At 40.0% G+C, this 17066-nt stretch overlaps 1 protein-coding gene across 1 annotated transcript; it reads right to left on the bottom strand.

Annotated features, from left to right (window-relative positions):
- Positions 1–6483: 6483 nt before the first annotated feature.
- Positions 6484–7434, bottom strand: LOC141116561 (olfactory receptor-like protein OLF3). Its single transcript, XM_073608958.1, has one exon. It carries the CDS (start codon positions 7432–7434, stop codon positions 6484–6486), a length of 951 nt encoding a protein of 316 aa, XP_073465059.1.
- Between the last annotated feature and the right edge of the window lie 9632 nt (positions 7435–17066).

Here is a 17066-nt window from a genome sequence, read left to right as displayed (position 1 = left end):
TTTAGGGTGTGCAGAGTCAGCTCTAAGTAGAGTGTTGCCACTGAGAGGTTTTCTGTACAGACTGGATTACTAGCAGAGCTACCTCTGCACAGGAACCTGCCAATTTGAGATGGTCCCTTGTGCCCGTCTTGCTGTGGATGGAGCAAGGACTGTGATTGACTGTGGAGCTGTGAAATCAATCGGTTTTTTGCACCTTCCTTAGGTCTGCAGAGGCAGGGTAGATGGGTTGGCAGGTGACCAGAAAGGGTAAGGGAAGACCTGGAAGTTGATATCTGTGGCATGTCATGGATGAGCCACAGATCCAGCAGGGAGTGAAAGAACAGACTGGGCACTGGAGGCTTTTGAGTATGTCTGTATTTTCCAGAACAGGGTATTTGTGTCATGGGTTTTTTTTGGGGGGGGGCTGCAGTGTTTGCTAAAGTTGTACAATTATGCTAGCCATAAAGCCCTAGTGGTGGTCTGCTTATCTCAATGATATGGCTACTAATAGAGGTACTTTTGCAAATAATCTCCTATGCTTTTGAATTAATAGAAACATGTACTGAACAGTATTATGTGTAAGTTACTAAAATAACATGACTATGCTATTACCAATTGCTAAGGCTGCTACCCGTTTGGTAATTCAAATGTAAGCAGCATAAATTGCTGAAATTCAGCTTGCAATCTCACTGGTGGAGGGTCAGGGTAGTGAGCAAGGAGATATAGCATGTGTAAGGGTCAGGGGCGTTGCTAGGGGGTGGCTTTCGGGGCTATAGCCCCGAGTCTCTGCAGGGGTCCCCAAAGGGGAGGGGAGGGGAGGCTCTCTGGGGACCCTTATGTAAGTGGGGGGCTCTCTGGGGACCCTGAAGCAAGGGAGAGGCTCTCTGGGGACCCTGATTTTAAGGCAGAGGCTCTCTAAGGACCCAGATTTAAGGGGGAGGCTCTCTGGGGACCCTAATGTAAGGGGGGCTCTCTGGGAACCCTGATGTAAATGGGGGGTCCTCTGGGTACCTTAATGAAAGGGGGAGGCTCTCTGAGGACTCTGATGTAAGGAGAAGGCTCTCTGGGGACCCTGATGTAAGGGGGGACTCTCTGGGGATATATACACACACGTATATTATTGTATATACATGTGTATGCCCGCCCAAGTGTATGACTTTCTTTACTACGCTGCTATGGGCTCTAGCCCCAGATCTTTTGTAGACCTAGCAACGCCCCTGGTAAGGGTATAGGAGGGAGGCGACATTGAGGGCCAAAGTAGGGAAAGAGGCGACATAATATGGGCCAGGATAGAAGGGGGCAACATATTGTATTACAGGACAGAGTAGGGAAGAAGGCAATATATTACAGGACAGGTAAACGATGGACGCAACATATCGAGGGCTAGGGTAAAGAAGGAGTTGACATATCATTAGCCAGAGTCGGGAGGAAGCTGACATATCACAGGTCAGAGTAGGAAGGGGGGGTATCTTGTTGCAGGTGAGAGTAAAGAGGGAGCACCTCCCAACTAAGCATGGCATGGGCCATATGCCTTATGCACTCCTAGCCCCCGCACTGCTTGAATTGCACACTCTGAACCCAGAGCAGAGTAGCCTTTTAGCACAGTTTGGCCACCATTTGCCACAGCAATTGTAGTGGCCTACGCCAATTCTTTTGCGACAGATGCAGCAGTAACAGGGTAGTAATGTAAAAAAAAAATATGGAAAAAAGGGTCATGTGCTCAGAAGCAGGACTCGTGGCCTACTGTGCATTACTTACTAACCAGGCCTTTTCTGGAACTTTTTGTCTACAAGTTTAAATTAGTTTTTTTTGCTAGAAAATTACTTAGAACTCCCAAACATTATATATATATATTTTTAAGCAGACACCCTAGAGAATAAAATGGCGATTGTTGCAATATTTTATGTCACACTGTATTCATGCAGCGGTCTTTCAAATGCAATTTTTTGGAAGAAAATACACTTTGATGAATTTTTAAAAAAAAAAACACTAAAGTTAGCCCAATTTTTGTGTATAATGTGAAAGATGATGTTACGCCACGTAAATAGATACCTAAACTGTCATGCTTTAAATTTGCTCATGGAATGGCGACAAACTATGGTACTTTAACATTTTTTACAAATAAAAAACTAAAATGTCCTGGCGCTGGTAGGAAACCAATTCAGGTATAAAAAAGTTAAAAGTCCAAACATGTAAAATATTGTCCTATAGTATGGCTCCTTATAGGGCGGCAGGCAAATCCACAGATTCAGGGTTAGCCTTGTAGAGGGGAGTGGAAGCTGCCTCCGGTTCATGCAAAGAGAAAAACAGGCACCTTTGAGTGTAGACTGTAAGACGATTTATTAAGAGTTTATATGAACAGAACTCACATAAAGGTGGTTAAAACAGGTATATCACAGAAGAAGGACATCCAAGGGACGTCAACGGGTGTAGGGGCTTCGTAAGCCTGTGCTGCAGCAGTTCGCCACTTGCAAAGGCTGTTCCGGTCAGCTGGATAGTAGGAAGAGCTCAAGCTGAAACTCACGCTGGAATGCAGCATCGACATGCATGACATCACTAAGCCATGACGCGTTTTGGAGTGCATTCCTCCTTTATGCTACATTAGAATACACTAAATTCCCTACATGCAGGTTCCACTAGAGAAACATAGTAAACCTGATCTTTTTTCTCCTCTCACTGCAATAAAGTCAGTGCTTTCTCTAATATAAAGTTCATGTAGATGTCATTTTCCATGCTGCAATTCCTAAAGAAGCATATACTCGCTTTGTTGCTGTGGAGCATAATGTGATCTTTGACCATTGTACATATGAAAGGGAAGATTGTTCTTTCTTAGCAAGGTGTAGATTTTTTTCAGTGGGTGCAAACCAACCCCACCATTCCCAAGATTTCTTATACTCTGGATAATTATTATATCAGAGGTCAGGATTACTGTGTGAATACTAAGAAGGAGAAATGTCTAGCCTTGGAACTCAACTTAACCATTTTCATTACCAATTAGATGATAATGACGTATTTTTTTTCACTGCTACCCCAAAAAAATCAACAATTCTGTGAATATTTAAAAAAAAAAATGTTGACAGCTTGAAGATGTTGAATAGGCTATTGCCTATATTACGAACATGATTGTGATTGTATGACTGTAGAACATGAGACTTCAGTTAAAAAATACAGGAAATCAGGTGACAATCATCTCTTGTCTATAATCAGTTTTAGAATTAGGAATCTAGGCATTTTGGCATTTCTGCATTTTTTACATATGTGTAAATCAACGATGTAAAAATTACTTAAAGAGGAGTTCCCATTTAAAAAAAAAATAAATAAAAGTCAGCAGCTACAAATACTGCAGCTGCTGACCTTTAATAACCGGACACTTACCTGTCCCACGGTCCAGCGATGCGGTGGAACGAAGCCCCTCTCATCTCCCCCTCCATTCGGCGGCGCCGGCATTGCAACTGTTGGCGCCCGGCTGTGGCTTCACAGCCAGGCACCCACTGCACATGCGCGAGTGGCGCCGCGCGCCGTGATTGGCCGCGCAGTCATCTGGGACCTGTCACGTGTCCCAAATGATTGACAAGAGGGAGGGGGCAGAGCTAAGCCCTTCCTGCGCCGAGGGGAAGTGATGTCACGAGCCCAGGCACTGAAGGAGGCAGACTACGAGGGACCCCCTAGCAATAGCCATTTAGAGGTGGGTAAAAAAAAAAATTCCAAATGTTGTTTTTTTTGTTTTTCTTTAGACACATTCATGTATTTTATTTTTTTTTTTTTTATGGTGTAACACCACTTTAACATAATTACTGAAATTATTAGGTTTATGGTACTCCTGATCGTATTTACCAAATGTCACCAAGTATAAGCTTTGATGTTTCTATCACATACATGTGCAGATTTATAGGTCATATGGCTAAAATTACCAAATACTATATTACAGCACAAATAGTATAATTAACATTACTAGAATCCTAAACATGTACTTTTCCAGAATTACAAACGGTATCACCTGTTATCTTCTCTGCTTATCCTATGCATTAATACATTCTAGTGGCTTCTAGCAGTAATTGTTGGATGCACTTTGCTTTCTCCATTCATGGAAGTTCCAAAACTGGTGGTTTTTAATAATGCTGATTTTGTTTACAAAATGCTCCTAGTGGGGTCTGCCTATCAATCTGGCCTAGCAAAGATACATATAAAATGTCAATCAACAAATCATCTAGAAGTTTATGGGACTGAGTATGCCTTCAATAGTGACACATTCAACAACACATACAAATTCAGAATTATCAAGATTTTATTACAAATGGTATACACAATTACTGCCAAAAAGGCTTATAAAAATCCATAATCAAAGACACAAATGTAAATGAATATTCACATTGAAGACTGAAGTCTGCGCATTTCGCTGGATCCCCTCTTTTTTCAGGACTCTTCCAGTCTGTTGTATATATCAGAAGGTTTTTATAGAATTATACTCACTAACCAGTCCCCAAATGTGTACCCAATTCCAGTAATGAATGGGGACAAAGGAGTAGTCAAGGAATCCAACCGGCCTGTGGAGGAACCCTAAATACACACCACAGGATAGACAAAGGAGCACATGAGTCTCAGAGTGACAAAATCCTAATAGTCAGGCACTGGAGTATATCAGATCCCCTATTACATCAGCTGTTTTCTCAAAAAAACTCAATGATAATTCCCACCAACCGCATATACCCTTACTGTAGGATAGCTTGCCTTATTGCACTTTGTTTTCCTCATTCATGAAAGCCCAAAAACCGGTGTTCTTTGATAATGTAGCACCCTGGTCTTAAACAGGGGCTACTGGTAAATTTAATTGTGCTAGGCGTTAACTAACCTGGCTGATTTATAGTCTTTATGATCATTTGGGTTTTCTCCTAAGCCTGGTTTAATTGTGGTTCCTCCCTTCTGTCAATAGGTGGCATTGGTGCCTTTGGTATTAGTATTATGAGCTGCAGTAAGACTGAGTTATGAATATGCATATTTCTTTCAGCCAATCAGTAGAAGTTTAAGGTCACTGAGCATGCTAGGGAAGAGTATAAATTTGGAGGAAGTCAGCTGATCGGGGTCCTCTCACCCAGACCTTGTTCTGGTGTGGATATGTGAGGAACAGCTGCATTGAGTGAGGCCTGGAGTCTAAGGCCTGGCCATGTGCTTGAGGCTCTCCTAGAGAGAGCCTGCCTGCTGCCTGGGAGCATGGGAGAGGCTCTGCCAGAGAGAAAGCTTCTTGTTGCCTGGGGGCATGCATAGAAGGATGGAGTTGTGAGATAAAGTACCAGAGGTTACTCTTCATGAGCCAGGAACTGTGAAGAGGCTGGGAAAGCTTCAAGAGGGACTCATCCAAGGAAACCCTGCACGGTGTTGTGAGTTTTAGTTGCTATAAGAGACATCTGTTGCTACGTAGGTATAGAACATTAGGCCTACAACCCTTGTTCTGTATTTCTGTATACCTGGCTGTTTTGTTTTTGGAGTCTGCTGATCTGTCTGCATATTGTCCTAGGGTGTCCTGTGCCCTAACCCTCTCTCCCACATTTTTCTTGTTGTAAACAAAAACTAATTTTGTTAATCCTAAAAGTGACTGGAACCCATCTTTTTTTGCAAATGTCCACACCCACCATGCCTAAGAACCAGCACCCTGAGGTGAAATGTCAGCCCTCCCTGATGCTGGGGGTCAGGGGGGGCTACAATAGTGTTGATTGTGTTTTATGTTGTATGGTAAATATGCAATGACACAGTGAAAAGCAGATTGCACGCTATGAGATATTTAACATAGCTCTAACATATTATACAAAAAGTGGTGCGCTATTCCTCAAGTACCTAGAACACAAGCCAAATAACAAAGTGCACAAAATAATGTGTTAAATTAATAATTTAAACAAGTAGTAAAATAATAAATTCCTAATATAGTGACACAATATATGCCATAAAAAATGTTTGTTTTAAAAATCACACATGAGCTAAATGAATAAGTCTTGTTAAAGTCCAAAAAATAAGAAATTTTACGTGTGTTTTCCACTCCAAGTAAATCTCCACCATGGTGCTGCCACGCCAGAAGGCTTACTGAAAATATATGACCCTCTAGGAGCAGGGAAGTTATATAACGCATGGACCGATCACTGCCCCTCACTGGTAAGTTTCACCTCCGGTTGTCAAACAAGTGGCCAAGAGGATGAAAATACAAAGTGTGCAGACCATGTAATCCCCTCTCTTCATCAATCATCATCCGTTTATAGCACCCATGTTAAAAAAGGAAAGAGCCGAGCGCTTCTCATAGGATAAAATCCAAATAATGCGTTTTAAAAAAAATTTAGAACTGTACTCACAAATATCGGAAAACAACAGCACTGTACACAAATAACTCCATCTGGAGCAGTATAGTGATACATCCTGGGACACTTCTGGGGACATGGTGACGGGGCTGAATGCAGTGAGCCCGAGACAAGCTTTGGAATATAAATTAAAGTTAGGTTAATTTCCAAATTTATACTTTTATTATTGGACATCAGATTGCAGTTGAGTCCTTCTGAACAGTATCTTCTTTAAAGTTCCTTTCACTTCATTGTTCCTTATACTGTAAATGATGGGATTAAACATAGGTGTCACCGCTGTGTAGAGAATAGACACTATTCTGTCTCGTTCCACAGAATAACTGCCTCGAGGCCTTAAATACATAAAGACAATTGTACCATAGTATAGTGAAACAACACAAAGATGGGAGGTACATGTAGAAAAGGCCTTCTTACGCCCATTGGTGGAGTGCATCTTAAAGATGGTAGAAATAATTTGCACATAGGACAGTAGAGTCAACACAAATGCACAAAAGCCTACAATCGCCGCCGAGATGTACACAGCTATTTCATTCCACAAAGTGTCCTTACAAGAAAGTCGGAAGAGTGGAGGCATCTCACAGAAGTAGTGATTGACCTGGTTGGACCTACAATAGGGAAGTTGGAAGGTGATGACTGCATAGAATATAGAGTTTAGGAAGTTAAAAATCCATGTTACAGCTGACAATATTACACAGAGCCTCATATTCATGGTGGCGTGGTAGCATAAAGGGTTGCAGATGGCTATATATCGATCATAGGCCATGATTGATAATATTATGCATTCTGTTCCACCCAGAGCCAGGTGGAAATACATCTGGGCTGCACAACCCAAGAAAGAAATACTCTTATCTTCAGACAAAGTGTTTATCAGTAGCTTGGGAACAATAGTAGTGGAGAAGCACAGGTCAATTAAGGAGAGGTTACTGAGAAAGAAGTACATAGGAGTCTGCAGCTGGGTGCTAATCCTTACCATTATAATGATCAAAACATTTCCCAGGACTGTAAATATGTACATCAATAGGAACGTAATAAACAACAGTGGCTGAATGTGTGGATCGGTGGATAGACCAATGAGGATAAAGTGATGCGGAAATGATTGGTTCATGTACTCCATAAGGTTTTTATAATGAAGCTTAATAATAAAATTACATTAAAATAATCTAAAATGCCTAGCATGACAAAATTAGAACATTTCAGTAGAATAATTGTGACTGCATTTGCAAAAAAAAAGTTTTAACATATATTGCATTTAATGTATAACGCAAACATATATACACTTTTTTCCTTTTTTTAATTTCATTTTCAGCTTCACGGTTTAACTACTCCTTTGTTCAAGTGCCACACACTGTTCATTTTGCAATTACCCTGTCATTAGTTGCAGAACTATTGGGGCCAGGACTCAGGAATAAGACTATGGCTTACATTTGAGATTCTGGTTTGGGTGCAGGGGGCTGAAATCTTCGGTTTTATGGCCTTTTACTTACAATGATGATTATATTTAAAAATCCACACTACTGTCACAGCTTCAGGAAGTTTGCAGGACAGGAAAAGGAACCATGAGACATTTCTGACTATAATGATTTATTCAATCCATGCTATTTTCATCACACTAATGCCCCGTACACACGGTTGGATTTTCCGATGGAAAATGTGTGATAGGACCTTGTTGTCGGAAATTCCGACCATGTGTAGGCTCCATCACACATTTTCCATCGGATTTTCCGACACACAAAGTTTGAGAGCAGGATATAAAATTTTCCGACAACAAAATCCGTTGTTGGAAATTCCGATCGTGTGTACACAAATCCGACGGACAAAGTGCCATGCATGCATAGAATAAATAAAGAGATGGAAAGCTATTGGCCACTGCCCCGTTTATAGTCCCGACGTACGTGTTCTACGTCACCGCGTTTAGAACGATCAGATTTTCCGACAACTTTGTGTGACCGTGTGTATGCAAGACAAGTTTGAGCCAACATCCGTCGGAAAAAATCCTAGGATTTTGTTGTCGGAATGTCCGATCAATGTCCGACCATGTGTACGGGGCATTACCAGGGGGTTTTCAAAGATTTCTCAACAAAACAAAGCATGGAGACATGGATGAATGGGTGAGTTTGCTTTAAATAATAAAAATGAATTAAATAGCGTTTTTATTTGTTGGTGCTCAGATACAACTTAGTACTGCTTTAAAGCCCAAGTTCATAAATGGACACGGCTATCAAACATAGGCTTGCAAGTGCTAAAGCTAAACTCTAGGTGGATATAAAATACACAAATTATTATGGCTCTGTAATGTATTCAAATGTATTTTTTAAATGCAAGCAATTTAAGCACATTAAATGTAACTGGTATCAGCCTCTTGCAGTCTCTGCACAGCTGAATTGGACTTTAAAAGGAAGAAGCAGCACAAGGAGCCAGTCAGTCCATGTGCTGACATGGATTATGCTGATAGGAAGAGAAATCAGAGTGACAGAGAGACGAGTTCACTATGCTGCTTTACTGTTCAAAGAAAATTGGTTTAATGGTGACATGAGGGCATACGACTGAAGACATCTAGCAGCCCAAAAAAAGTATTGCAGAAATAATCATTAGGGTCAAGATGAACACTGCAGCAAAAGCTGGCATTGTTATTTTATCTTTCAATTGACTATGTATTTTTAACTTGTTTTTTTTGGCTGGGGTTCTGTTTTAAGCTCACCATCCACAATACATTTTGTACAATCGCCTTTTAATTTGTAAAAGCTATGTGATATGAGGATCTACCTAAACTATCCAATCAATTTAATCATGCCACAAAAGTCGTTGATGGTTAACCCGTAAACAATGCCTTTTCATACACCACCAGACACAAAGATTACAATTTTGTGTTTATAACAGTTGGAGGGTGTAATCCAAGATGTTTAGGGCGATGACTTACTGAATGTCTTCACTTTGTATGTGTTTCAAAGCGGTTTTGGTATATGTTATTTTAATAGATATAATAACATTTTTAAAAATCTTGTTCGCCTCATGGTGTACCACTAAAAGTCCAACTTTACGGAGCAACATTTTTCTGTGTTTCTTTATATTTTTTGGTAGATGTAAAGGATGTGGTACAGTGGTAGTCTAAGTAGATTTACAGTATCTAATCAATTTGTATTTGTAACAAGCTCAAGGAGTTAGGCTGGCCATACACAATTCTGAACTGGTCGTTAATGGGCAGGCTGAATGTACCAAGTTGATCAATCGACCAACTTGGGTACAATCAGCCTTGATATAGCCGCTATCAATAATCACTGTATTCTCCCGGAGGGGACTGACTCATCTGTCCAGAGCACCTTCTGCCACTTTTCTGCAAACCAGTTCCTATGTTTTTGTGCATAGTTGAGCCACTTAGCCTTGTTTCCACATCAAAGGTATGGCTTTTTGCCCACAATTCTTCCATGAAGACCACTTTCTCCAGACTTCTCCAGACAGTAGATGGATGTATCTTGGTCCCACTGGTTTCCACCAGTTCTATACTAATGGCACTGCTGGATTTCTTTCGATGTCAAAGGGAAGAAAGCATGATTCGTTTTTCATCTGCTGCATTAACTTTCCTTGGTCGACCACTAAATCTATGGTCCTCAACATTGCCCGTTTGTTTGTGCTTCTTCAAAAGAGCTTGAACAGCACATCTTGAAACCCCAGTCTGCTTTGAAATCTTTGTTTGTGAGAGACCTTGCTGTTGCAGTATAACTACCATGTGTCTTGTCTTCCACAACCTTACCTTAGTAGCAGAGTCTGGCTGTTCCTCAGCCACTTTTAAGCCTGCTACGCTGTTTCTGGTTCAGTTAATGACTTGTAGGTTGAAACACCTACATATGAATTGATGATCATTTGCACCTGCTCGTTAAAATCGTTTACCCTTACTGCTGACTCTAATCATATAAAATCCCTGACTTTGTGCAAGTGTTCAAAGTGTGCAAGTGTAAGAATTTAATTAATTAGAATTGCTGGTTTGAAGCCAAAAGGTAGTCACACCAAATATTGACTTGATTTAGATTTTTCTTCTGTTTACTCAATTTACATTTTGTAAATTGATAAAAAAGAAACAATTTAAATAGTTATTGTTGAAAGCATTCTTATTTTACAGCATTTCTTCACAACATTTGTACAGTACTGTAAATGTAAAGAAGTCTATACGTACTTCTGATGTTCTTCAAAGAAATGATCACACTTGTCAGTAGGGAGAACTGTGGCATAACTAAGGTCATCTCCCTAAACTTTGTACTTGAAAAAATACAGACATTAATTCAAAGACGAAAGGAAAAAGACCAACTTTTAGTGTCTAACTAGCCATCTTGTTGCTGTTGTGGGCCTGCATAGAAAGATAGCAGCAATGCCATGTAGACATTGCTGTGAAAGTTTTGGATGTACAATCTCTCAAAGACAAAAAGATAAGAGACAAAGGAGGGAACACTGTGTAGTATCACTAAGCAGAAGGTCATAGTCAACATATCAAAAATATGCTCACTTGCATCACTAAACACCTGGCTCATTTGTGTGTTGACAATAGTTCACTTCTGTTTGCCAGTCACATTAAGGCCTTCAGGAGCAGCCCTAGGGATCCAAACAGAATGATCCAATGTTATAAAACATGTTTATTAAACAACAAGAAAAGAACTCCAAGTTGGAGAACCTTAGTGAAAACTTAAATGAACCTAATATTCATATAGTAGTATATACTGACACACCAATCTTCAAAGCCTGAGAAAGTGCAGAAAAGGTCAGCCAAACTAATAAGAGGCATGGAATAGCTCATCTATGAGGGAAGATTAGCTGAACTAAATGTATTCTCTCTTGAAAAGAAGTGATGAAAGCAGATATGATCACCATGTGTAAATACCATGTGTAATACCATGTGTGTATCATGTGTAAGGTGACCATTTTAAGGTTGTTGGCTGCCAGTAAAATGGATTGAGAAAGGAATTAGGATAAGGTGACTGGGGTGAGAAAAAGAGCAGATAAGCTCTATATAAACACTATTTGACAAGTCTAAATTTAGTTGTATGTCCTATAATATTAATGAAATTGTACAAAATTTGAATGAGAGCACTTATAATAACAATTTGTCTAGCTCTCATACACAAAGTATGGATGTGGCGGAGTGTGAAAATGTTGTGTTTCTTCAAAATTGGAAGAAATGAGTCTAAAGTCTCGTACACACGATCGGATTTTCCGCAGACAAAACCTCAGACTTTCGTCCGAAGGGCGTTGGCCAGGAATTTGTCTTGCATACAAACAGCAAACGGCCAACAAACACAAATGTAGTGACGTAGTACGTGGTTTTTCAGCTCTTTAGCGCCACCTTTGGGCTCCATCTGCTAATTTCTTGTTAGTAGAAGTTTGGTGAGTGTTGATTCGTGCTTTTCATTTCGTGCTTTTCATTTAGCGCTTTTCAGTTCGTTTCTGAACAGCCGTTCGTCAACCAAACATGTTGCAGAATCGGAGGAGATAACATGTTATTGGACCAAAAATTGGTTGCTTTATTAATTGTGACCAATTATGTCATATTCCTTTGCTGCGGGAGCTCCAGGAGAATTATCTCCGGATGACGGATCCCTGCTTTCACCAACTCTTGGCATTGTTGACCCCCTATATTAAGAAGCAGGACACATGCATGAGGCTTTTTATTTTATTTTTTGGTTGAATAATGATTTGATTTGATATATTTTCTATATTTTTGGATGCATAGAATGCACTTTTTGGTTAAGTTTTATTGGCAGATAGCATGTCTACTTTTATTTGTTTTCTTTTTTTAATGCACAATAAAAAAAATTGTGGAGAATAATACTTGGCTATGTGTTTTACTTCAAATGACAGTTTGGGAGTAGGCAGTTACATTTTTAAAAATACAATGTAAAATTAACAAGGGACACCAACATAGTTGTATTTTTGATCTTAAAAACTATGGGATAATAGTGTTGTGGTAACTTGCACCAAAAAAAAAAATAACAAGCATAATAATATTATTCTTGATATCACTAGAAAAAAAAAGCCTTTGTTAATTCTGTTAATTCTCCATTACGAGCGCTAGTTTACAAGACCGACCGCTTCTGTCTCGTCCTTGCTTCCGAGCATGCGTGTTTGTTCTTTGGACTTTTGTCCGACGACTTGTGTACACAGGTTCAGAAAATCCGACAACAGACATTTGTCTGCGGAAAATTTTAAATCCTGCCATCCAACATTTGTCTGCGGAAAATCCGACAACAGCCTGTCATCACACAATTTGAGTCGGAAAATCCGATCGTGTGTACGAGGCTTAAGAATTATGAAGCAAATAATGGTGGAACGTTGCTAAAAAAGTATCTAACAGAAGGTCCCCAATGGGATTTATAACCACCAAAAAACGTTCCTTTTTAGACAGACCTTAGAAAAAATTGGGAGAACATAGCATCCCTCTGCATAGCACAATGGATTGAGAAATTGTGCATGCAGAGAGAAAACATGTTGCTGCACTAAAGATTTGAACCCAGTTCATGTAACCAGTTTTGCCAAAAATGTAGACATAATTTCCAAGCATATCAAGGATTTTGAGGAAAAAGTTATTAAAAAAGCAACAAAAATTTGAAAGAGACCTGCCGGATTATCATCAAGGTTGCATTTTTCAGTGGAAATGTATTGTAGTCCCATTTTATATACTTTAAGCTTTGAGATAATTTATATAGTGATTATTCCTTCTCGAGATTCTTGACTGAAAACATCCTAGTTAATATACAAAATGTATTATATTTAATAATACAGTATTTACATAAATGTTTTTATTTATTTATTAAGATATAATTGATTGTAGTATCTACACATGACTGATTATTAGAATTTATGCATTATACCTATACATGTTTTTATATTTTATATGGTTGTATGTACTTAATGTTACTTATGAATTAGTATACCGTCATCTTCTCTCTCCCTGTTTTTTTTACAGGGTTTTTTGGTTGTTTCACATTTTGACCATTTTGACCAGCACCTTTTACCCGAGCGGATTTTCCGTCGGAAAAAACTTTGCATACACACGGTCACACAAAAGTTCTCCGAACTTACGTCAAGAACGCGGTGACGTACAACACTACGAGGAGCCGAGAAAATGAAGTTCAATGCTTCCGAGCATGTGTCCAATTGTTTCTGAGCTTGCGTAGGAATTTTGCGCGTCGGAATTTGTACAGACGATCGCATTCTTTGATAGGAACTTTTTCCGACCGAAAAATTGAGAACCTGCTCTCAATCTTTTGCTGGCGGGAATTTCGCCAGCAAAAGTCCGATGGAGCATATACATGGTCGCATTTTTCGACCAAAATCTCTCATCTGTCTTTTGCTGGCCGAATTTCCGGTCGTGTGTATGCGGCATTAGAGATAAATAAGTAGACAGAGCATTCACTTACTGCAATAGCTATATCACATTGCCTGTCAGTGTGGGAGGTGGTCATTGAAGGAGTTAACAATGGGAGCTCTATGTGTACAAACTGCTACATGCTATGGGTAAATGTAGCCACTTTCTTGGCTTATCAGTTTAGCATGGTACAGCAGCACATAGGAGAGGATTCACAACTGCAGGACCAGTTTTAGCCCTGGCCAGGCTACCCAGGGTCCAGTTGTGGCCACCATTATTTTCCAGCACTGCCTTAACCCTCTTGGGCATGGAGTTCACTAGAGCTTCACAGGTTGCCACTAGAGTCCTCTTCCACTCCTTCATGATGACATCACGGAGCTGGTGGATGTTAGAGACCTTGTGCTCACTCACCTTCCGTTTGAGGATGCCCCACAGATGATCTATAGGGTTTAGGACTGGAGACATGCTTGGCCAGTCCATCACCTTTCCCCTCAGCTTCTTTAGCAAGGCAGTACCTACAAAACTGCAGCTGTTGTGGGATGTTCCCGGTCTGCAGTGGTCAAGACTTACCAAACGTGGTCCAAAGAAGGAAACCTGTGAACCGGTGACATGAGGAGCAAAGGTTGGCCCATGTAGTTTGATCCAATAGAAGAGCTACTATAGCTCAAATTGCTGGTTCAGGTAGAGAGGTGTCAGCACACATAGTGCATCACAGTGTGTTGCATATGGGGCTGCGTAGCCACAGACCAGTCACAGTGTCCATGCTGTCCAATGTCCACAGCCAAAAGTGCATTCAGTGGGCACATGGACATCAGAACTGGACCATGGAGCAAAGAAGGTGGCTTGGTCTGATGAATCATGTTTTTTATTTTACATCATGTGGATGGCAAGGTGAATGTATGTCACATACCCGGGGAGGAGATGGCCCCAGGATGCACTATGGGAAGAAGGCAAGCCGGTAAAAGCAGTGTGATGCTTTGTGGAGTCCATACCTCACCAGGGGGACCTACTCAATATTAGGCAGGTGGTCATAATGTTATGGTGGGTAGTTTTCAGTTTATGGCTGGTTGGTGTATGTAAATAATAAATTCCTGGACTAAAATAATGTACAGCTTCATAGATAATTTTTTTGGAAACAATCTATCCAAATGTAATTCATAATCTGTCCATCAAATTAACAAACAGCACATATTATACATTGATATGTTCTTCCTACAATTTTATAGGCTTTTTCTTAATAAAGTTTCCCTATCTAAGGAGTTGGAAGGAGAAAGCTGTGAAAAAGTCCTGTTCCCTACAGTTTGAAGTTTGGGACTTTTAGGGGTCCATTTATAAAGCATTGCTATCCCCTTACCACTACGGCTTTGCTGCTTTATAAAAATGTGCATTACATTTCATTTGCTTTGGGGCTCTGAAGCCCCATTCAAATGAATAAATAAGGGGAGCAGGGCAAGGTGAAGGTAAGACAAGTATCTGACCGGTCAAAATCATGTGACTGGCCTCTCCTTCAATACCAGAGTGCTCCCTGCAGCATTATGCATAGAGAACGCCATGGACACAACATAGTCTGCTTTTATGAATGGTTCGCAAAGTGGAGCAAACACTGAGATGTTCACTGGAAAGTGGATAGAGGTTTAACAAAATTAGTAACTGGCTGAATAATGAGAGTAACTGTAACTTGCAGTTTAGTAAATAGCTAAAAAAAAGTTAAAATCAACAATGCAAAACAGGTCCTAGATGGCAAAAACATGTATACAATGCAGAATAATGCAAAACAGATTATAAAAGCTGCACCGGCTCTGTCAGGGTAACATGTGGCTGCATAGCATACACTCTGTACAGTTATATAACAATAAAGAGTCTAGCTGAGAGGCATTTTGTTAATGAAACAGTTCAGGACACAGCTACTTGGGATATCCTCACAGACAATGTCACTCACAATGAAGTCCAGGATAGGTCTGGTAACACTGTGAACAGCTGGAGGGATCCAAGGCCCAAGGGAGAAGGGCCACCCCACAGTAACTGAGTTTTCAGGAGAAGCTGTGAGTCACTAGATTCTGGCCTGACTGCCTGCCTGCATACCAGTTCTGAGGGTCACCCACCTAGTTGTAGATAATTTCCTAGATACCTTTGCCTCATCGGATGTGGCCTCTCTGAGCTTCTGAGGGAGGGAAGCTGAGAAACGTATCTTTCATGGGTGTGCCCAGGATCCCATGGAGGCACATATATAAATTTGTATAGGAACAAAATGCGCACAAGAACAAGAAAAGCAAGGCTTATTCTTTCAGGCATTGCAATGGGGATACTAAAGTGCCATAATGGAGAGCAAAAAAATTATCATCTAATTATCATAAGTAATTTTTCACAGATAGCACTACAGAAAACTGGCCTGTGTTTGGGTACATGGGTGAGTTATGAAGTACATTATAACTGTTCTCACTGCTTTTAGAACTGAAAGGATAAAAAAATAAAAAAACATCCCTGCAGAAAATCCTCTCAAATCACAGACAAACATAAAAAAATTACTTTACACACACACACACATCCCTTGACTCACCACCCAACATGTCTGAAACCCCCTTCTCTCAACACCCACCACATTTACACCCCCTTATCTAGGACCCACTGCATCTGCACATTTGCATTCAACCGTCCTGTCTTTCCTCAATTTTAATTTTGTTTTTACATTACAGTGCCTGCCCAGGAACCTGAATATTAACATATTACCATCAGTACTTTAAGATAGCTATACCAGTGAGATGACTCTCCTAGTCCAGTGCTATTTTTCCACTTTCCTTAACTAAACAGTTTGTAAAAGCTATGGATTGTACTGTGAAACCATTCCCATCATATACCCTAATCATTTTTTTGGAGAGGAGGCAGCCTTATTTTAGGAACCACAACCCCCTAATATCTGTACACAAATTATAGCCCTACCATGTGACAAAAGCATGACTACAGCTCTAATTAAGAATTAGAACTAAGAATTCCACCCCAAAGGTATTTCCCTGCCAGTTAACTGGTAATCTTAGCATGGGAGGGCTGGTATTTCCTATGTACTGGTAATTTAAAGACCTTAATTTAGTCACAACTATAATGCTAAAATTACTTCAATGAGTGAACATTTTCTATTCCTTGGGGAAATGTAATATTCATACATCAGATGGTGCCATAATTTTTCTAAGCAAAATGGCAAATCTTACTGCTTTAGGGGAAAAAATGGACAAACTGAAAAAGTTGAATGTTGACAAAGACAAGAAAAAAGGCAAAAAAGCTACACCTAACTCTGAACTTCGTGGTCACAGAAAGGTATATTGAGCACAAATATCAATATACTGTACAACATAAACATTACATTTTACAAATATGAAATGCAAGCAGAAATGAAAAGTCTC

The sequence above is a fragment of the Aquarana catesbeiana genome, linkage group LG13 (genome assembly GCF_042186555.1).
Source record: "Aquarana catesbeiana isolate 2022-GZ linkage group LG13, ASM4218655v1, whole genome shotgun sequence".
NCBI classification, from domain to species: Eukaryota; Metazoa; Chordata; class Amphibia; order Anura; family Ranidae; genus Aquarana; species Aquarana catesbeiana.
Note: the sequence above shows the minus strand (reverse complement) of the source record. Positions and strands in the feature narration are given on the sequence as shown.